General features: G+C 41.7%; 1 protein-coding gene across 3 annotated transcripts in view; it reads right to left on the reverse strand.

Annotated features, from left to right (window-relative positions):
- Positions 1–489: 489 nt before the first annotated feature.
- The window catches only part of ST18 (ST18 C2H2C-type zinc finger transcription factor), a gene marked incomplete at both ends in the record, with an annotated part of 82,286 nt that continues 59,942 nt past the window's right edge, over positions 490–22,833 (reverse strand). For all 3 annotated transcript variants that reach the window (XM_080938508.1, XM_080938507.1, XM_080938506.1), the window contains 9 exons: positions 490–630; positions 3,081–3,224; positions 5,116–5,219; positions 11,183–11,271; positions 14,336–14,557; positions 15,624–15,704; positions 15,811–15,873; positions 17,672–17,740; positions 18,408–18,470. In XM_080938508.1, coding sequence (XP_080794634.1) covers positions 490–630; positions 3,081–3,224; positions 5,116–5,219; positions 11,183–11,271; positions 14,336–14,557; positions 15,624–15,704; positions 15,811–15,873; positions 17,672–17,740; positions 18,408–18,470 — 976 coding nt within the window. The remainder of the gene's footprint in view (positions 631–3,080; positions 3,225–5,115; positions 5,220–11,182; positions 11,272–14,335; positions 14,558–15,623; positions 15,705–15,810; positions 15,874–17,671; positions 17,741–18,407; positions 18,471–22,833) is intronic.

Raw genomic sequence — 22,833 nt, forward strand, 5'->3', positions numbered from 1 at the left:
CTGACACTGGGATTTCCTTCACACATTTGTTTTGTTTTGCTTTTCTCATTTAAACCCAGAAAGATATTTGATTTGAGAACAGCATTTCTATTTAAATCCTATTAGAAGATAAATTAATAAACACACCTGTAAAAATAGGGTAAACTTCAAAAATGCAGTTAAAAGATAAAAAACTCTTTGATTAGTAATAAATAAAATATAAAATGTCACATTTATTTTTTACATATACTTTACAAAATAAAGAGAGCAATGAAGAAGGAAAAGAAAAAGATATGAAAATAAATGAGATCCAATAATTGACTGCATTGCTTTCAATCCAAAGAGTTTATCATAGTTTTTCTTTCCTTTTTATGTCAGCTGGGGAAAAATTAGTGCAATGAAGCGATTATAAACACAGGGGACAGCCTCCAGGCTTCAGGGGTATCAGTCCCCTGCGGATCTGTGGGAGTTCATGGCTGTAGTGACCTCTGTTTCCTGCATTCTGTTGTCTTACACATGGATGCCCTTCACCGCCTGCTTGATGCTTTCCAGTAGAGCTTTGCATTCTGGGGAATAGTCCCGTTCCAGATTGCTGTACATGTCTGTGAGAGTATTTACATATGCTTCAAAATTCTGCTCATTGATAGGCCCCTGATGGAGACAAAGCACATGGAAACCAGTCACAGAGGTTCAGCTTCCCCAGGGAAAATCAGGAGATAGTGATGAATGTTACCAACTTACGTAAGTAGGAAGACGAGGGTTTATAGGACTGTTGTAGTTTGGGATAGGACCTAAAAATGTGTGTGTGGTTTATCTGTTCACTCTTAATTCAGGGCATTAATGAAATGTGATTAATAGTATTGGGGATTAACTTGGAACTATATAACAAATGCATCCAGCTGCCATGCTATAGGTCCCCAAACTATACGTCTTGTTTTGAGAAGAGTCTGGGCTTCATTTGCACTTGCTCAATACCAAACAAGCTGTCTGGAAGGAATGGTCAGAGGATGAAAATTTGCTTTTGCCAAGTGGTCCTTTAACAGTCCTAGGTTGGAATGACAGGGGTTGTAAATTTAAGCCAATTGTTCACTAATAGTTGTGAAGGAGATTTTTCTACTATGGCAGCTCTGTTCATTTTGCCCTCTCTGTTTCTTTAGGGGAGAGTATCAGCATTAGAAGGGTATTTCAACTTTACCCTTGAGCGTATTTTGGCATCTTCTTTGCCTAATATGATGGTCTAATTAATTAGTTTGTTTGATTTTTGGAGACAGGGTCTTGTTTTGTAATCTTGGCTGGCTGGAAACTTTTTTTATGTAGATCAGTCTGGTCTTCAACTCCCAGAGATCTGCGTGCTTCTGCCTCACAAACGTTAGGATAAAAGGGGATTCTCATGATGCTGGGACAGATAAGTAGACAGACAGACAGACACGATGTATATGGATGCTTTGTATGATGTTGATGTTTATTTGTGCAATACATATGTACTTTGTGCCTGTGGAGGCCAAGAGAGGGGGTCAGACATCCTGGAACTGGAGTGACAGCCCTGATCTGCCTCATGGGTGTTGGAAATTGAACCTGAATCCCCTGGAAGAGCAACCAGTGCTGTTAATTGCTGAACTATTTCTCCACCCCTGTAATATGTTTTATGGTGGGTACATACTAGATGTGTGTAAACTGTATGCACAAGAGGCAGGGAGTGCATGACGAAAGGGAATATTACCCTGCATGTACAGTGCTTCCGTGTTTCCACCTTTTTGAAAATTCATGGTAAATGAGTTACTTACTCCAAAAGGTACTTGGAAGAAAGGACTTAAAAATGAATAAATAGCTGAGGTATCCAGAAAATGACTATTATTACTCCCATTTAGAAAGTAAGCCTTCTAGAGCTGCAGATGATTTTGTGTGCCCAGCACAGTTCAGGTCTGGAACATATGCACTGTCTAGTTGTGATTGTTCCCTTTCAATTCCTACCTCTGCTGTACATGTGCTTCTTATGGTAACACGAAACTGGACAAAGAATCGGGTGGCAGAGTCGATAAAGACCATGTCAGGAAGTTCATTGTCCCACAGCTTCCTGACTCATGCCAGCTATTAATCTTGACCCAGTGATGGAAGCTGAGCCATGACTTTCTCCTCTATGACTGGGAATCTCAAGTTTTCAGTGACTAAGGAGCTTTCATGGGCTCTGTCCTATGGTCACTGCTATAACATCTTGGAGGGTCCCTGGGTGGTAGTTAGGCACAATTATCTTGTTTTCAGCCATTTCTGCAGCACTGACAAAGAACCAGTCTTAAGGAATATACACTTGGAGGAGCTAGAAAAACAGGAAAAAGGAAGATGACAATACCCAGTAATCTCCTAGACATTAGCTAAAGTTAAACTGATTTTTTTGTGGGGTTGGGGAAACATGTAGGATTGAGTGATATAAAGACTTTGTGTTAGAAAGTTGGATAAATTGAGAATTTTAGTATTTTGAATTATATTTTTATTACATTTCTGTTGCTTTAAACCTCTTAAGTGTTAACTAACAATTTTGGAATGAGAATACAGGCTCAGAGGAAATTAACAGAATCAGCAATCCATCTCTGTCTCCAAAGACTGATTTATATTTGTGAAAATGTAGAATAAATGTTTTGTAAATTCTAAGTAGTTGCACATTCACGAATAAGGCCTAAGTCATAAGGGATGAGGATGCCTCGGTCACACACATGCATTCTATGTTCCATGAAAAGAAGTTGAATATTACAATGAGTTTATTGGGAATGTTAGAGTTCCTGGTTTGAGTAGATGATTCTGAGGGATGTATAGAATCATCTGTTTGGAAACCTGTTTTCAGGGAGTAAGCTCTGGCATCCAGCTTTCATGTAACTTTATAAAAATAGCTCCAAGCAAACCTTCATCATTAAAGAGCTCAGGCCTTTTGGAATGTCACTGGCCTTAAATTATCTGGATATATGTATCTACCATGTTCTCAGATGGTGAAATCATTGAGTATGAGAATGAATTGGGGATAGGTGACTGTTAACAGTTCAGCCACAGGATAATGGAACATCTGAGCTAGATGAGATGATGGCATAGCAGAGCCTTGCTCCTGGTCTTACCATCTGTGGAAGCTGGATGTCAGCAAGGCTGGAGATGAGTGCCTGGCTAAGCCCTGCCAGCTCCTTCAGTAGGCTCTCGTTGCTCTGTTCTATAAGCTTGTTCTCCTCCTCTATGGTCTTCAAGTTGCTCTCCATAGATGTTATCTAAACAGAGGCAATGGCATGAGAAACAGAGACGAGTGTCCTATAAAGGCCTCTGGGGGAAACCTGAGGCTAGATGTAAGTGCCAAGGGTTGCCCCCATCGCACACTTCAGCCCTGCCCTTGCACTCCAAGTGTTAGATTCACACCTCGACACAGACTTTTCCATGAATTGCAGGTATAGCTTCTCTATATGGCTGTATATGGTGGATATCTTAGAGTCAATACACCTCAGGCTAAATCTGCTGTTTTCCCAATTCTTGCTCCAGTAGTAGGTCTCTTCTTCACAGTGAATGGCAGCCTGAATGGTGCCCAGATTCAAGGTCTTGCCCTCGAACTGTATTTCAAGTTCACCGAGAACTTCTTGTAAACTATGCAGGACGAGGCCGCTATCCACCTATCTTGTGGCCACCTCGGCCCAGTCACTTGGTGTGATGCTATCACCTTGTGTCAGCTTTGCTCTGCACATGCTTGGTTCTCATGATACACTATCAAATTTAGACTTTTCCAGGTCATGTTAGAATGTACATCGAGGATGACAGAATTAAGCCCAAATGCTAAGAAGGCTCCTTGTTCCATCAACATAAATGCCAAGGCCATCAACATCAAGTAGGTCATTCTATGTGAACAGCCCAGTGTCATCTCTGGTACCCTTCAGTAACTTGCCCGATCCAACTATATTACCTCCAGACATATTCCTCTTATTGCTTAAATCTCTACATTTCTTATGATTAGGGCTTTGGCTCTAGTCTGTCCGAAACAGTCTTCCCCATCAGAACTGGCAAGCACCTTCATGTCTAAAACATTGCTGACACATTTCTTTTTTCTTGTGGTTCAGCTATCCTGTTTAATATTAAATCCCCCTTTCTTATGGCAGCAGATTACACACAACATACAACACACACACACACACACACACACACACACACACACACAGTCTCTCTCTCTCTCTCTCTCTCTCTCTCTCCCCCTGTTTAGCTCCCCCACTGAGATCAAGATTCATGAGGAAGGGGCTTTGTATTCCTCACCAATGGTTTCAAGGGGAGCCTCAAACTTTCCAAATGGAAGCATCAAGCTCTATGCGTGGACTTGTGTGGCATTCAGAAGATGAGATGAAGAAACGAATTCAGAGGAACTGAACTGCTTAGGTGACTGAGGACCGCAGAGAGCAGTGGGGAAAAGCTTCCACGTTGGGGGTGAGGGAAGGAGAGGGAATGGGAGCAGCAGCGTGAAGGAGCCTCTCTCCTCTGCGTGGCCTTGGTTTTTTCCCCACTACTAACTTGTTGCAATGCAGCTAATTTTTGCTTTTGGAGATGCTGAGGGTCGAGCCCAGAGTCTTGCTATAGACAGGCAAACAACCTACCACCAAGCTACTTCCTCAATAACAGAATCCGTGGCAGCATCGTAAAAACCGTGGACCGAATGAACATTTATTTCCCAGTGGTCTAGATTTAGAGATCCCTTGAAGGCTTTGTATAAAATATTTGTAAGATCTGCTTTTGGCATAAACATCACTGTTCTAGAAGAACTGTATTTAAAGAGTTTAATGTCACATTTGCATTTTTAATAAAACTAAGGACTCTCAGCCTTTTTGACACATTCTACAAGGCACTGCATGCTCTACCTCAGTCAGTAAAACCATCTGCTTTATCTGCTCATGAATGGGCTGCTACAGCAGCTAGGTGGAGGGGTAACTCTTGCTGCTGAGTCAATAGCCTTGGGCATGAGCCACTCATTCAAGATTTACAGTAAGTGCCTGACAGAGAGTCACATTTCTCTATGGGACCAGCGATGCTTCGGATGCAAGATTCAGGAAGGATAATGTTCTGTACCCACTGGAGATCATAATCATTTTAGAAATAACTAATTAGTGTTTTGTTTTATTTTTTTTTAACCTGGGTCTGAAGTTTCATCATATCTGCTTCGATTTTAAGGTTGGATTCATTCAGTTCCTTTATCTCTTCATCCAGATGCCTAATTTCTTCATCACCATCAATACCTGGGAAGAGTTTACAGTTCACATTGAAAACGGAATACAAGGGCAGCAACATGTTATTTTATGTTTAAATATGAGACCTTAGTTTAGCTTTTTTGTTTTTGTTTTTTTTTTAAACTCAAACTATATTAGGATTCTGGGGGGAAAAAGGAAACAGTTTTGGAATTTAATGCTTTCTAAGAAAATGAAGTGGGAAAGCACTAGCTTTCAGGTGTTCCCACTGCGCCCCACAAGACCCGGTGAACTCCCATTACAGCTCCTACAGCATGTCCCATTGTACTCTAAAATTAAAATAGCTTGGCAGAAGTTAAAAGAACTAACGGTGTTCAAATCCACACAACCTCTTGGACAGTGAGGGCATAAGGGATGCCCAGCAATTGAATATCTGCTTAGTTGAGGTGACCCTTAGGAGCCATGCCTACAGGCAGAGCTGGGGTGACCAGGAACACAGGTTTCTCTGCATGTGCCTGGCAGGGCAGTACTTGTAGTTTAGGAGAAAGAATACTGTTTGGCTGTTCCACTTGCATTTGATCACTTACTAATCCTTAGACTTTAATTTCTGTAAAAACCTGCATAGTATCTATGTGTGAGAATACTTGTAGTCAAATGTAGCCTGTGGAACAGTGTCTGTCTTCATCATTGTGCAGTGAGTGTGGATACATTTCACACACTTGTGATCTGGGTAAGATAGAAGTGTGCCACAACCTGGGCCGAAGTTAATCTCACCAGTCTGGAGAAGCATCTTTACACTAGTGCTGGCCACAGAAACCTGCTGCGTACTGGTCCAAGAGCAATCTCATAGGAGCATTTTCAAATATCATTTTACCAGGACTAAGCTACTGTTGTTTGCTGAGTGAATAGTCCATATCTCGTGATGGCTCAGGCATGTCCCCTGAAAGTTCATGTGATCAAAACTTAACCTCTGGTGTCATATTTAATGGCTGGAAGTAGAATCTTTAAGGAGTGACTGGAATTAGATGGAGTCCTGAGTACAGTCCCTGTGGTGGCACCAGTAATTCTTAATGAAGAGAGACTGGAACTAGCACCCCTGTCCCCCACAATCCCCTCCACTATGCAGTCAGGCATCAGAGCAGGTCTCTCCCTTACCAGATACCCAGCAGATGCTGGTGACATGTTCTTGGTCTTCCCACCCTCCCAAACCAGGAACCTAAGAGACTTCTCTGTACAAATTAACAATAGCAAACATTCTTTATAACAACTGAAGATACAGTAAGCTATATGCTGAAGGTGAAGGTTCATTCCCGCTCTCTGTGACCCAGCAATTTCATTCCCAAGGGCATACCTAAAACAGGAAGTGCACACAGGTTGTACTAAAAAGATGTGCACAGCTAGACTTCACAAAAGCCTGATGCTGAAACAAGCCAGATTCCTCCCCCACAGCCAATGATGATGTGGATGACTCTTGTAAAAATGATTTATTTTAAACTCTGGGTATGTGCGTGCATGCGTGGGTGTGCAGATGTATATGTGTGCACACATACATACATACATACATGCGTGTAAGTATGGGTGCTTGTGGGGTCTTCCTTGGTACTGGAGTTTTGAGCTGCTGAATGTGGTACTGGGAACTGAGTCAGGTCCTGTGCATGACTAATAAACATTCTAAAGCACCGAGCAATCTCTTCAGCCTTTGACTAATTTGTCATAATATAATGTGAAGTAAAATCCCACAAGACCTGAACTTTTACCCACAGTGTTATAAAACAGGTGACTATTTTGTGGGCACTTAGGCTTTTGAAAAGTGGGCCAGGCAGGGGTCAAGGAGAGAACAAAACATGCCACCAACTGATTTCACACTTGATTCTGACACTCAATGAAACAAGACAACCGAGATGTTCCTAGATCAATCTGAACAGGAAGCAGCAGTCTGACATAGCTCCACAGCAGAGTGGACAGGGACAAAGGCCCATAGGAATGTAACTGTGAAGCTGCTGTGGGAAGAGGCCCACATTACCTAGAGAACTCTGCTGAATTTCCAGGCATCACACATCTGTAGGAAGATCATACACAGGATCTAGGGAAGCAGGGATTCTCATGACTCACATTTGAGGACTGTCAGCACTTGGAGGTCCTCCGATTTGAGCAAGTAAAAAGCCCCCCCCCCCCCCCCCCGCTACATTTCGCGGACACAGCATTTTTCCTTTCTCTCTTTCTCTAGTCTTACTTTGGGTATTACATTTTTTTTTTCAAATAGTGGGTGAGGTGAGTTAGGCAAATGTATGAAGATTTTTAAAAAGTATGTTGTACAAGCTGAGTGTTACAAGGCCCCTCCCTGGAGAATATTCTCACTCTGACTTCAAAGCTAAGAAGGCAGGCCGTTGACATGAACAAGATGAACAACCCAGTGGGGAACAGAAAGCTCATGGATGCAGGCAGGAGAGAAATAGGTCTTCCCAGCTCTGTAAGAAAGTATACTAGGAGAATAGGTCATGGGGACCTCATAGGCCTTGGACCAGGATCCATGGAATGAATTTAAGACAGAGCGTTGCTATGATCCCTCCCCCCTCTATCTGTATTCCCCATCACCCTTCCAGCCTTCCTCCTTCCCTCCTTTCACAAATTGCTGAAAATCAAATGTAGGGCCCTGTACACGCAATGCAAGTGCCTCCAAGTTGAGCTGCATCTACAACGGTCTGGCTGGTCTTAAAAACACATCTGGATTTTTGTGGAGCAGGAACAGATGGTGGGACAAGGCAGAGGCTGGAAGATGCAGAAATATTATTCCTGGAGTCCTGGTTAGGTGTCAGTGCCTGACCATGTGATAGGAAGTAAGGGAAAGAGATGGATCCAAAATGAAACGTGTTAGGTTAGATTAGGAGGCATTGTGAGGAAGGAGCTAGGATGAGTATTTTGCTATAACAAGTGGTATAGTTTTAATGAGACACCTTCACAAGGAGAAGGAAAAGGGGGCCAGAGGTTTGCAGTAGGACGTTTATATGTTCAATTTGACTACGTTGTGGGATGCTAACGTCCAAGCGAGAGCTCGATACTGGGATTCAGTTACGATTGTGTTTCCCTGATACTCACTGTTGATAAAGGTGGCTGCTACAGTTCGGTTCTTGTCTGAAGTCCGAGGGCCCTAAGGCACAGTCTCTAGGGCAAGTACTCTGGAGAGACTGTGTGGATGTTAAGAGGTTAGGCCCTGTAGGAGGGCATGCCCTCACAGGGGTCATGAAATACTAGCCACCTCTTTCCTGCATTCATGGTTATAAAGCACTTGAGTAGCTTTGCTCTGGCACATTTTGTTACCATGATATGCTGCCATATCAGTGGCCATGGCTGAGACCTCCAAGGTTGTGAGCCCACCCAAATCTCAGTTCTTTTAACTTCGAGATTTCAGACCATTTAAAATCACATTGGAAAGCTGACTAGCAAGCACACAGCTCCTTAATCAATGGTGTGTGATCTGGAAGATTCCCGATAACAAATGTTTTCTAGAGCTTCTTGGGAAGTCTGAGTGTGGGAAGAGAACTTGAAAAAGATTATCAGAGTGAGAAGCATGACTCAGCAGGTATGAAGTGCTTGTGGAGCAAGCCAGACAACCTGAGTTTGATTCCTAGAGTCCACATGAAAAAATAAGACACCATAGTACCCAGTAGTAATTAATGGCAGTATTCCTATGGGGGTGGAGAGGCTGCGACAACTCGCTTGGAGTATGTAGGAGAGCAGCATTAACTAGAGGGGAGACTGACTCGTAGACTTCCATGGATTTGAAAGAGTAGGGAGAGGCATGTGAAGGGTTTCAAGGGAGGGGAGGGGAGGGGGAGGCGTATGTATGCATACATACACAGATGATAGACAAATCAACTGTTCCTACAGGACCTGCTATGATTCTGGCTCTATAATTTTTATCAAATTAATACAAGAAGGGGCTAGTATATTATCAATTCTGAGATCTAGTATGTATTTTAGCAACCGTGTTGAATTTGGCTCAGAATCTCTACTTTTCTCAGTAAGTACATCACTTACATCCACAGAGATGTTGAACCTCTCCACACAGGGCCAGAAGAACCTTCTTTCCTCACTGGACCTCACAGAGTGGGGCTGAGAAGAGGACTCCCATCTTGAATTTCACTTTGAACTACCAGGCAGTAACTCATATGTTTCATGAGACTCCCACTCTCTCATTCTATAGATGAGATCTAAACATCAGAGCTGGGATTCAAACATGAGTCCTCTGCTTCCAGAACAACCTCTCACAACCTTCCTCGGGGCCTCTGCTCTCTGTGATGTACCAATAGCTAAGTTCTTAAAGACCTGGATCTATAGCAAGTGGCTGTGACTGTTCTATTTTATCATTATTTGTTGCTAATCTCTTACGGTGCCTGCTTTATAAGTAAGCCGCAGCACAGCTGTGTAGATATAGGACTAACCCTAGCTGTGGTTTAGAATCCACTGGTAGGGGTTTTGTAATGTCACCTCTAGTCACAGATGTCTAATGTGGTTTTTAGAAGCATAAGAAGATACACACCCATGGTGCTCCTTTAAGTTCATTGTTGGTACAATGTTGGACTAGCTAGGTATTGTTATAGATCATAGAAAATGTACAAACACCTTATTACATGTTTCTTCAGTGAGGTTGCTGAGGTTTGTGCACTTTACCCTCCCCCAACACCACACATATATACTATTTCTTTCTTTCTTTCTATCTATCTATCTATCTATCTATCTATCTATCTATCTATCTATCTATCATCTGTCTGTCTGTCTGTCTGTCTGTCTATCTATCTATCTATCGCGCTAAGGTGATATATAGACAAAAGCACATTAAAGTGTCCTAATTTCACTGATGGAGTGGTATGGGGGAGAAACATGCTTCTAAGAAATAGCCAGAGCACTAGGCAAAGCTCAGCTGCTTAGCATTTGGAGCTAGAAATGGTGGAGGTAGCTTGTCTGTTGCTGACATCTAGGGGCTTAGGCGTTGGCTTTCTGGAGGTCGTAACAGTGGGCAGCCTGGGAGCGGAGAAGCACCTAAAGGATGCTGTAGGTAATGCAGAGGAAGGCCTCCCTAATTAGGAAGTAACAGGCAGCTGAAGAGAGCTCTACTTTCCACACATCTCCTACACAAAGCCCATATTCGCATCAAATAAGCAAAAACGACTTTCAGAAAAGCAATGTGAGAACAATTAAAGGGCCCCAGCTTGAGCACAGCAGGAGAGTGAACACTCAACATGCAACAGACCTGGGCTTCCATCCCCTGCAGCAAAAGTGAAAAGAAAATGGTTCAGCTCTAATCATGCACCAAAGGCAACAGCAGATATAATTCAGAAGCACAGTACCGCTTTGCCATGGTGTATTTGATGCTTTAGGAAGCTCCTTGAGGGGGAAGAAGTAGGCCTGAGAGAACCTGAAACAATGCTGAGAGAAACACTTGGGAACTACTCAAAGACGAGCTAACAATGGGAGTCTCCTAGGGAACTCTGGATGAATACATCCTAATAACACTGACAAGGAACTGACTCTAAGGACTAGGTAGAGAAACAGATATAGATACTTGGGTACCCACGCTCACCGTAAACCATCTGTTTTTAAACAGAAAACAACTTAAAGGCTCAAATATTCAGCTGCTAGAAACTTTTTTTTGAGTATTTATGGGCAATGTACACTGGGAACACATACGAATGCACATAAACATGCACACGAACACGCATGTACACGCAGGTACACATAACCTTGGGAGAAAAAACTGTCATTGGAAAGACTGAGTTCATGTGTCTCTCAATTTGTCTGTGTGGCCTTTCATGCCTTTTCTTGCAGGAAAGTCTTATTGAATAGTAGAGGAGACATAGGGAAGTTGTTTCTGAGATAGGTTATGGTTTTGGCTCAAAGCTGAGGAACCCTCCCTGTTTTTGCACACATACTTTGTGCTTTGACACAGTGCCTCCTTCCATTTTCAGAGGCCTGTGGGACCTAGTGCCCAGACCTTGACTGAGATGGTGACTTACCCCCAGTTGCTTTGAGCTTGATGGTCATTAGTTCCTCAGAGACCTTGACTTTTTTGATAGCTTGTGCATTAAGAGGGCATCCTGATAAGCTGTGGGAAGAGGGTGTATACCAATGTGTAAAATGGATGTCATTTCTCATTAAATGAATTTCTTGCTGCTTACTCTCGATAGTTTTGCCTGCTCATTAATTATATATATCATAACCCATAGTCTATTTATAGGAAGGAACCAATAGATTATATAGTAAATAAAATCCACAATAATGTAAGGCATTTTGCATTTTTTTCTCTTAAAGGGCAGGTTGTCACCACTGACACCAGCGGTCTTATTCACTTGGCAGAACACTGGTCTTGCACACTCACAAATGCATGGTGAGTGGTACAAACTTTATTTTCTGTAGATTCAAAACTGCCCACAAAAGTCATGAATACAGACTGCTGTCACCTGGCCAAAGTCCATGAAAAACACGACAGAACCTGGTTCTTCCTGTTTTCATGCAAGTTACAGTCTGATCTTTATAGAGTGACTCAGTTTTAATAACAGTCAGCAACACATCTTCTCTCACTACAGACGATTCAGTCTGCTCATGGGAAGTTTCTAAATTTGTTCTTAAACCGTTAAAAGTATTATTTTTCATTTTAAAAATCTCTCCACTGAAATGGAAATAAAGTCAGCTACGGAGGCGCAGCCAGGGCAAGGAGATCTATTATCTGATCTGGTGCACATGACCCTGCCCATTGAATCTCTGCTCTGTGCTGTGGGCTTCCTTCCTTTAATGCCACTTGATTATTTAAATAGCACCAGCGTGACAATGACAGCCCTGAACAAAACATGGTTTCCATTGTTCATTAACAAATAATTTTCTTGTTCTAAGTGGTCATGAATCCTCTTATGGCTTTGTTGTCTTTGTAGAAACCATTTTTAGATTCAAACAAAAACGAGAATCATCAACCATTTAAAGTATTTTTTCCCCCACAGAAATACGGCTCTTCAATTCGTCAATCAAACAAATCATTTCAACCTGAAGTTCAAGATGTTGTGCCAAGTAGAAGAAAGGTTTCCTGGAGTAATGTGCTTTCATAAATGTGAGCCATTGCATGCTTTAAGAATAAGGAAACCATTCGACATTAATATTCTATAAAGTAAAGGAACTGATATCACAGTTTAATGGTCATATAGAATGGGTAACATTATAAAAATGTTATATGGTTAGGTCATCTTGGATAAGTGATAAATTATGTATGAAGAAAAGGACAGTGAGAGGCAGAACTTGAGGTCAAACCCACTTTGGAGCCTCATTCTGACTTTCATGGCCCGTGTAAGAGTCATAAAGACTAGTTCTCACTCTGTGGAGTGTGTATGAGTTTGTTTTACTGTCACATGCTGTGGTCTAAGACATGAGAAGGGGATAAATACTTAACTGGTGAAGGCAAATGCTGACAGTGTCTTTTTTTTTTTTAAGCATAGTATCATTTCATTTGAAGCTTCACATCTTCTTCCTTCTAACACCCGCTTTACACTTTACAGTGCATTTCTGACAGTCAGTTACAAAACTGCTAAGGAACCATTAGCCATCACCACATGGCTTAAAAACAGTATGTGCAGACATGAAAATGAGGCTTTGGAAGGTAGAGGCCTGAGAGTGGGTCCTTGGAGCTCATCAGCCCATTAGCTTAGAATACTTGTTGAAGTTTCAGGCCAATGAAAGACCCTCTGTAGAATGAAAGAGAGAGTCCAGAGAAGAGACTTCTGAGGTTGTCCTCTGGCCTCTACACGTGTGTGCAGATCACACGTCACTCCTAGGTATCTTTCATCAGCCCTTCACAGGCATGCGCACACATGTATCACCCTACCCCTATCTTCCATGAAGACCTTTATGGATCTGGAGGTAAAGTGTGGCAGGTCTGGAAGCAGGCCTATGGGGTGTGGATTCCATTCCAGAAAAACAAAACAAAACCAACCTAAAACACAAGTCTTCTATCATTTCCATAAATTAATAATCAGTTAAGGCATATTAAAGCCAAGGTAAGCTCTTTCTTCCTTTCTTCTCATATTAGATTATGTATATTCTGGGCAGTGTGACCACAGACTAGTTTGCCTTTTTAAAACAAAATGGTAGGTGACTCAATTTAGGCAATTTTTGGTTTGTGACTTCTGCTCCTAGATAAGAAATCACGATACGGGAGCTTGTACTGAAAGCCATGATTTTTCCCAAGCAGGTTTTACTGACAATTTGAAGACAAGCAATCGCTGGAAAGATAATTTTCTGGTATCAATGTTAAGGGTTTTCTCTGACCTCCTCTCAGAAAATTCAAATTTCTCCATAAACTGGTTTTACTGGCAGCTTGAAAGTGTTCATTTCCTCTAGGGATTATTTTCTGTTAAGACTGATTTGTTCCTTTAAAACTGAAAAAGTTTCCAAATGTCCTAACTTTGCTTAGTTTGTATAGTGAGAATAAGGGAATCAATGTTTCCCTAAGACTGTAAGCAGTAGCCTACAAGATTTACAAGGGGGTGGGACACTCACTGAGTGGAGAAATATATCGAGTTTTCTAGCTTTTTTATTTTAGGTGGAATGTGAGCCACATAGCTGGGCTAAGATCATCCTGTGCAGCAGAATTCCCTTGAGAGTTGGTGGTTCAGTGATGAGGTAGTGACGTCATTGCAGAGCTCCAGGTCCATTCACCCAGCAGCACCCACGCATGCTGCTATGATCCAGGCTGCTGCGGGTGAATCACATCTTCCCAGAAGCAGAGCACTGTTGCACTGGCTTGGGCGGATGCAAGAGAGGGAGGATGATGGAAATACATAAGTAAAAGCTCACAAGTGCCTGACGTAGTTAGTAGTGGTAGAGTGGATGGTAGCACTTGGAAATGGAGCGAAGCATTAAAAGACCGAGCCACTTAAAAATAGCAACATAAGCAATATTTTAGGATGTAGGGAACAAATGGAGTTTCTAGAGCACTTGAAATCTGTGCAGTGTATTTTCAGAAACAGAGAAAGTGCATTTTTCATTCTTCAGGCTCGTCAAATATCTACTTAGCAAGACTCGGTGTTATGTATCTAAAGCGTTATAAATAATACGTTTAGAGTTTTGACCTTCCCATAAGTAACTCACATCACAACAACAGAAAGACAGAAAACAAGCATTACCTTCTGTGGGTGACAAAAACGTTGTTTACATGACCCAGACCGTTGCATCCTGGCAGAGGACAGTGGGGAAGTTCTTGCTTGTTCAGTTTCCAGGAGAGAGGAGCCCCATTGAGGGGATTCTCCTTCTGTCTCTTGGCAGCCAGAGGACAGCCAGAAGCTGTGCGGTGTGATGTGTATTTGCCTGATATGTGACCTTGGCCATCACACCCTATTACAGGACATCTACAGAAACACAATAGAGCCATTATCAGGAAGTAACAGCTTCATATGACATTGAAACAACCAACAGCAGAGAGTTTCAAAGGACACCACCATATGCTGGTAGTTTTATGTAAACTCAACAGGCTATAGTCATTAAGAGGACAGAACCTCAATTAGTGATTGATGTGGGGGGCCCAACCCAGTGGAGGTCCTGAGTTCTGTAAGAATCCATAGAGAGCAAGCAAGTAAGCAACACCCATCTATGGCATCAGGTTCCTGTTTGAGTTCCTGTCTTGACTTCTTTCAATGATTGACCATGATCTGAAATTGTAAGCCCAATTAACCCCTTTTCTTCCTAACTTGCTTTTGGTCTTGGTGTTTCATTGCAGCAATAAAAACCCTAAGACCACAAGTAATAAAACAGCTTTGTGTTGGCAGTAAGAGTTGGCAAGCGCTAGGGTGAGAAATTTCCACCAATCACCTCTTTTAATGTTCACCGCAGACTCTTGGAGGAGAATATTATTCCATTTTGCAGGCGGGGAAAAATGAGATTTGTATAAGAGCTTAGGTTGATTGCCACCCAGTTATCAGGAGATGTAACCAAGCTCTTACCCACTCTTTTTTTCAAAATTGAAAATAGATTTAATATACAGTATATTTTGATAGATTATCATTTTCCTTCCCCCAAGTTCTTCCATATTCTTCCCAGTATCCTATCCTATCCACACAAACTCACACCCCTTCTCTCTATTATTATTTTTGATGCATGTTTATATTCTAATAATAAAATAGATAAAATAAACCAGAATTGGACAAAACAGAGAAGGCTCAAGAAACACATATAGACACCAAGAGAAATACTATAATAAAACAACTTCTACATGCTTAAATCACACATTTCTCTCACTTCATGCGGTTATGAATGAGAATCTAGTTTTGAACTTCTGAGCAGTTTTGAGTCTTTAGCCATAACTCCTGATTCTTAATGATTTATATCCTCCAGGACTCAGTGTGTGGCATTTCAAGGCTCCTCCCAGTTAGACAAGATACAGCCCAACACAGATCTCGGTCACCTGTGATTACTTACCTAAGTTCAGAGTCTTCTTTTTCTTCTTTTGTTGGAGTCATTTTGATGCCACCTTTCCTTGCACGAGGGCAACCGGACAAGCTAAGAGGAATAACCAAGAACAGTACAAGCCCTGTGATTAAGAGATTATGACTGGGTGTCACTGACAACACATCAGTTCCCTTTTGAGGAATGGGGGTAGCCTTACCTTCTGTGGGAGGCATAGTTTCCAGTCACGTGACCAGATCCATCGCAACCTGGGGTTGGACACCTAGAAAACACAGGAACACAGTGGGGTGCCTAGTTATGGGAGAGATGGGCATCACGACACATGCATGTTGAAAAGGATGAGCTGGTACTCTTTTGGTTTAAGCATTTGGCTTTCAGCTAAGGATTCATGTTGAAAACAAATACTTAACATATAAAACTGCTATGTGACTTTTGGTGGACAATATATTGTTATTTATTTATACAATCATTTCTTGAGATGAAGTATTACTATGTAGCGCTGGCTAATCTGAAACTGTATATAGATCAAGCTGGCCTTGTACTTACAGACATTTGTGCTGGGAAAAAAGGCATGTGCTACCACAGCAGGTAGATTTTCTTAAATTCTATCTCAATGACTATTCATAGGATGTTTTTATATCATAGGATACCATTCCTGAGACACAAAGTAGGAAATACTACATTTTTTTTCAGATAAAATAATTAGCAAGCATCCAGTTACTCAGAGAAGCAGTCATAACTTTAATCAATAACACACAAATGTATCATTAGACATGCTTGCTTTGCACCCTTTTCTAATAATTTTAGTTATTTTAAATTACGTATACATGTTTGTGTGTGTGAGTCTGTGAAGGCAAGGGCAGTGCTGCTAAGAGACCAGGAAAGGCTGTTGGAATTGGAGTTACACGTGGTCATGAGCTGCCTCACATGGGTGTTAGCAACTGAACCTGGGTCTTCTGCACGATCCGTAGGAGCTCTTAATCACAGAGCCATCTCTCCAGCTATTTATTAATATTTTCTTTTAGGGCTTTAGAAGTCTATACATCTTCTTAAATATGAAACACACATGTTTATATGTCTTCTATTATGTCAAGATGTATTTTTTTTAGAAAGTTTTTTCTTGAGTATATAAACAAGAGATTAGTGAAAAATATTTTTTTCTTGAATGGATAAAACAGATAAGTTATTTGTTGACATTGCAATAGGTCTTCTCAATCTATGCGCTTCCAGTGTCTGTATGATTTTTTTTTGTAACATTAATTTTATAGGAAGTACGTAAAGTGACGGCTATGATTGTGATGTGACAATGGAAAAGTTAGACTGAGGATGGAGTTATGTTGTACCTTACAGTTCAGTCCATTAATTACTAAACCCAAAACATCTTTATATTTCAATCTAAAAAATGACAGTTAATATTCAAGACTGTACCTTGACATGATAAATTGTACTTTAACATTTGAAAATGAGAAAAATATTTGCGTATTTCCAAATTCTTGTTTCTCGATTAAAAAGACTTCAGGGTTTTATGTTGTACATTACTAAGCCTATAAGATGTAGTATAATGTGAAATTCTTTTATATTTACTATAAATATATTTATATAAAATATCAAATGTCAGGATAATAAAACATCGATAACTAGATATTAATCTATATGCAACCTAGAGACCTTGTAAACAAAGAAGTTCACAAAAGTGAAAGGCAGGTGGGAGATCTCAAATTCTCATCATTTCTTGAAATTTATGGTGAATATTTTTGCTACACCTTCATTATTAGTCTGACTGAGAAAATATGTTCTGAAAGTAACAGCAAAAAGATTGTATTTTTATGCCATTCGGTACAAATCACTATAAAACATAAGCACCACCCCCTTTCCTTCCAATTCCCGGCAAGTCAGTCTGGGCAAGATATACAGGCTCAGCTTCAGTTCTTTCAAAGCTTTTACACCCGTTCTTTTCTGTTACTAAGTTTATGCTCTTTCACAAGGCAGCATGGGCACTGAACAAGGAGGGCTCCACCAGGGTGAAGAAGGGCACAGAGGTCACGTCTCCCAGCACTTACTTAAGCTCTTGAGAGTTTGCAGCCATGAGGGACTTCAGAGTCTTATCTGCTAGAGGACATCCAGAGACACTACAGAGGGAACAGGAAGGAAAGAACAGCAGTGACAAGGACGAATCGGATACAAAGTGGGCCCAGCATTTGTGATATACGTTAAGTTATGGTGGCCAGGGGTGGAAACGAATTAACTGGGGTTGAATCTCGTCTTCCTATTAATGAACATGGCCTTAAGGCGGTTTCAGTTATTTGTCGTAAACTAGGTTTGGTATTTATCTCAAGAAGGGCGTTCATTTAATGAGAACTCGGTGGTCAGTAGTGGCCCAGCCTTCCATTCACACTGCCGCACCAGCCACTGCCCACAGGAGAGGAGATGCCCCCCCAGGAAGACAACAGAGATCCTTTCATTGTTCAGTCTCACAACACCTGTATTTATCTGCTCAGGACCAGAAATGCCGCCCGCACAGTGAGAGGCCCCGGTGCTTTCTTTGTTTAATGTGAGGTAGGCTGTATCCTGACATGAGCCCCCAGTTGGTCTGTAACCAGGACCAGATCACTCTTTTGAACGAGAATCATCATTTCCATGTGCCATATCTAAACCTATGAAAAGATAAAATAACCTCCACTGCTTACTAACTCACTCATCATTTCCTAGTCTAGAGAGCAGCTTGAACTTGCTAGAATGAGCAAGATGCAACAGACCAAGATGATGAGCCCCGAGCACACGCAGGGCGTTTGGTACCTGCGGTGAGATGCATAGTTGCCTGTGACGTGGCCGCTCCCGTCACATCCTGGCGTTGGGCAGCTGTGGAAGCAGAAAAACACATCATGGGCACTTCATAGATTATTTTCTTCCAGACAAATTACAAAACATCTTCTCCTTTCAAGACTGTACTGTTTAGGAGATGCAGAAGCTAAAACATTAAGAATTTAGAGGAAGGAAACGAAGTAAGCATAGCATGTCCAGCTACTTCCTGAGTGTTTTTCTCTTTTCAGTGTTTTGCCCGGATTTCGGGCTCACACAGTGTGGGAAGCAGTGCTAACACGAAGCTGAGGTGGTTTGTGAGTCAACACTCAGTGCTGTTCTTATTCTTTGAAAAGATAACTATACGTTTCTATAACCCCAAAAATATGAGAACAGAAACCATGGCAGCAGCTGTATGCGTTATTGAAAGGAATCTTCCTATAGGCTCTCCTAGCATCTCTGACCTTTTAGAAACTACAAAAAAGAAAATCTTAGACTAGAATGTAGATTGTTGTTTACATGGGAAAGTTACTAGTAACAGAGAAATAACTGAGATTCAGCTACTAAAACTCTTGAGCGCTTTCACTCAGAGCTGTAACAACACAGTAACCCCTAATTCACAGCTAGCCCCAAATCAGATCCAGGACATCTGTTAAAGGTGGCCCACCGTGATTTGTGTCTCTTCACATTTCCCAGAAACTTCTTAGACTTCTGTATTTTTAAAAAATATCACAAGAGGTTTGCTATCCTCAAGAGGTACCTTTCCAATTAGAGTACCTTGGTTTCCTAAACACTTAAGCCTTTAGATACTGTTGACATTGCTCCCGTGGAGTGTCCAGATGGACTATAACCGGAAGTGCTATCTGTGGTCAGGTTAAGGATCTGAGAAAAGGCAGCTCTATCCTTCAGACATTGGGTTTTCACTGATATCCTGCCCAGAGCGAAGTCCTTTCTGTTTGTGCATATTAAATTCAAAATAATTTTTTTTTCAAGAACTTGGGACTAACATGATACTTTCCTCCTCTAAGTAGCTTTCCCTCTAGGCATTTACCAATTGCTTTAGGTAAAGAAGATAGGAACACTAGGGATCTCAGAAGGATGCTTGCTTTTCAGGGACTGACCTAAATCGGAGCCATTTAATTCTTCTTTTATCCCTGACTCAGGATGAAGTATCAGAAAGTACAGACAATAAAATATATGTTTAAAAGGACTAAAAACTAATGGAGACTTAACCTTTGGTAAACATTTACCCATTAAGTAAAGAAAAAAAATTTCTAAACTCCGTTTAACCAGAAAGTTCAGGGCTGTCAGGTGCTTGGGAATTCACATGCCCAGTGGTGTCCTAAAAGCATTGTGCTCATTTTCTGTTCTGTTTTCAACAATGCTCATTAAGACTGCCAAAAGATGCGAATAAGTTATACTGATCTTGGACCAATTATCTGCAAGTTACCCATGAAAATAGGATGAACATATGAATGTGATTAGATGGAAAATTAAGGCTTTGTAGTATAAGAAGGTAAAAGGATAAATACCCAATGGCAATATTATTTCTGACAGGTGGATAGTGGTCTTAATTGAGTTCCTGAAAGGTTTCTGAAATTAGGTGTAAATCCAAATCTATAATGAAAAATATTATGTAATATTACATAATATTGGCTGGGTGATACATTCTTGGGGAGATTTCTGAAAAAAAATTAACAAAATTAAAGGAAGGAAATGAGCTAATTCTCTTGGTAACTGATGTTCAAATCTATTCAAGGCAGCGGGGGAGTGGACAGAGTTTAAATTCTTGTTTTGACCAGTTTTGGGTGTGCAATTATGGCGCAATTGTCTCTTTAAAGACAGGACAGAAATCAGCACACTAATATAGACACATACAAATCTGAAGCTCCCATCCAAATGTTTAGCCTGGGACTTGGAAAGTCTGTTGACTTCCAGGGAATTAACAATAAACTGAAAAGCATGGCTCAAGGTCTTAGGAGCCGCCTTTTGTATATTTATCTTCATAGTCAGGAGTGTTAGCCATTATAAAATAATACCACTTTATTTTTCTCTGTCCCAGGATGCTCAGTTGTCATTCACACAGCAAATAATTTGTTTTGACTTTTTGGCAATTTCTTAAAACCCGCCTTCAAAAGATAGAATTTTGCCATTTTGGAAGCATTGAAATAAAATCACATGGAAAAGAAGTTTTAGAAAGCTGATGGATGCAGAAGCTCATGTAGCAGATCCAAGTGAGAATAAGTTCTGGGCTCTCTTGGAAAGAAAATGTTCTGAGGAATCTGAGCTCTGATGTGTCTGGTCCCCTTCATCATGCTGTGGAGACCAGTAAAATCCAGGTGAAGCTTCACCTTAGCAACTAAATGTTCATGCTTGACCACAGGCTCTGTAGAGAATGCCAATGTGTAAGCTTCTTTACAAGCTAGTTGCAGATGGGATCCAGCATTACTGTCTTCTGAGAGGCTTCATCCATCAGCTGATGGAGACAGATGTAGATCCCCACAGGCAGATATTAGGCAGATATTAGGCAGAGCTCACTGGGTCTTGTGGAATAGTCAGGGGAAGAACTGAGAGAACCAGAGGGGTCAAGGACACCACAAAATGGCCAACAGAGCCAACTATCCTGGGCCCATGGGGGCTCAAAGAATATGCATGTACTAGGCTTCCTACACACCAGTAGCAGATGTGCATCTTGGACTTCATGTGGGTTCCCTATAAAGTGGAGCTGTCTCTGACTTGGACTCTGATGTCTGCCTTTGTTTCCCCTTTCCCCTAGCTAGGGTAACTTGTCTGGCCTTAGTGGAAGAAGATGTGCTTAGTCCTAATGCAACTTAATGTGGCCAGGGTAGGTTGGTACTCTGGGAGAGAATTCCCTTCTCTAAGAAGAGGGGAGTCAGGGATGGAGGAAGGGGTGGGAGGTGGGACTAGGAGGAGAGGGGGCACAGGGAGCTGCAATGTGGATGTAAAGAAAAGAAAAAGCTACTTGCATGTCAGATAGTAAAATGATCCTCTCCAAGCAATGATCTATGGATGTCTGTTCTGTACAAAACCCATATTTACTACTGGCCAGCATCTGAAATGCACACTGTATTGCAGGCTATTGTACATGTAGCTTGAGTATCTAAGAAGCACACGATACATACTATGAACTAATTATATGGCCAGGAAGACCACAACACGAGGAAAGAAGAGCATGCATGCCTGCTGGGCCTCCTTCTCAGGGAGGTAGGTGGGCAGGCAGTAGAGAGCAGAAAGGAAGGAATTATATACACTGGTAAGTTGGTGATACTGGTATGTACTTGTAAAGAAAGGATGGGGAACTGGGGTAAAAGTATCAGCACTGGGAGTGAGAAATGGATGTGATGATGTATGGGAGGACTAAGAGTCAAGAGTATGACTCCTTTCAGAGACCATGGGGAGAGGTTACAGCAGTGGTAAGGCCCTGGGACAAGTGTGCCCCTTATGCACACAGGAAATAAAAGATAAGGTTGCCTAATGAGTAGGGTCTAGGAGGAGGACATGCTCTGTCCTGTGAGCTAGTGGATAAGACTCAGAGGATAAATCCAGAGATGGTAGCTCCCATACATGCAGGAAGGGGAGAAAAGACGTCCCAGGTATTTCAGTCACCAGAGATCTATCCTGAGTCTAGGAAACAATCACTGTGAGGAAAACAAAGTCTTCAGGTAAGGGGGTCCCTGGAGCCAAGGGCGGCAGATGGGTCTCAGCACACGGAGGAGGTAATGGTCACCAAACCTGCTGTCTGTCAGGTACACAAAGGTCAAGGACCCACCTTCAAACTGGAGGAGGAAGGGTTGTGGAGAAACCATCCCAAGGTTTAGATGGAGCTGGAAGAATGGAACCAATTCAGGGGAAAAACAGGGTCGTGTGCCACTAACAATTTTCCTGAGAAGCTTAACTCTAAGAAGAGGGGATGGGAGAGTCTACTTTGAAGCTGCTCCCGGGGAGTTTTTAATGGAAAGAATGTATTTATGGAGAATATTACAGAAGGCAAGATGTGGTGCCCAAGCAGAAAGGTCACTCTTTTCAAGAAACTCTAATTGGAAGTCAACATAGTTACACATCATTCTAAATTTTCCTGATGGAAGCTTATTCCTATAATGTCCCTCTCTCACTCACCCACCCAGCTACTAACTCACTCACCTACCCACCCACCCACCCACTCACCCACCCACTCACCTACCCACCCACCCACTCCCCCACCCACCCAACTACTAACTCACTTACTCACCTACCTACCCACCCACCCACTCACCCACCCACTCACCTACCCACCCACCCATTCACTTACCAACTCACTCACTCACCTACCTACCCACCCACTCACTCACCCACCCACTCACAATGTTCATTTGTATTCTATTTTGCTTTTATATACATATTGCCATATTTATGGGGCTGCCAT

The sequence above is a fragment of the Micromys minutus genome (genome assembly GCF_963924665.1).
Source record: "Micromys minutus genome assembly, chromosome: 26".
Taxonomy (NCBI): domain Eukaryota; kingdom Metazoa; phylum Chordata; class Mammalia; order Rodentia; family Muridae; genus Micromys; species Micromys minutus.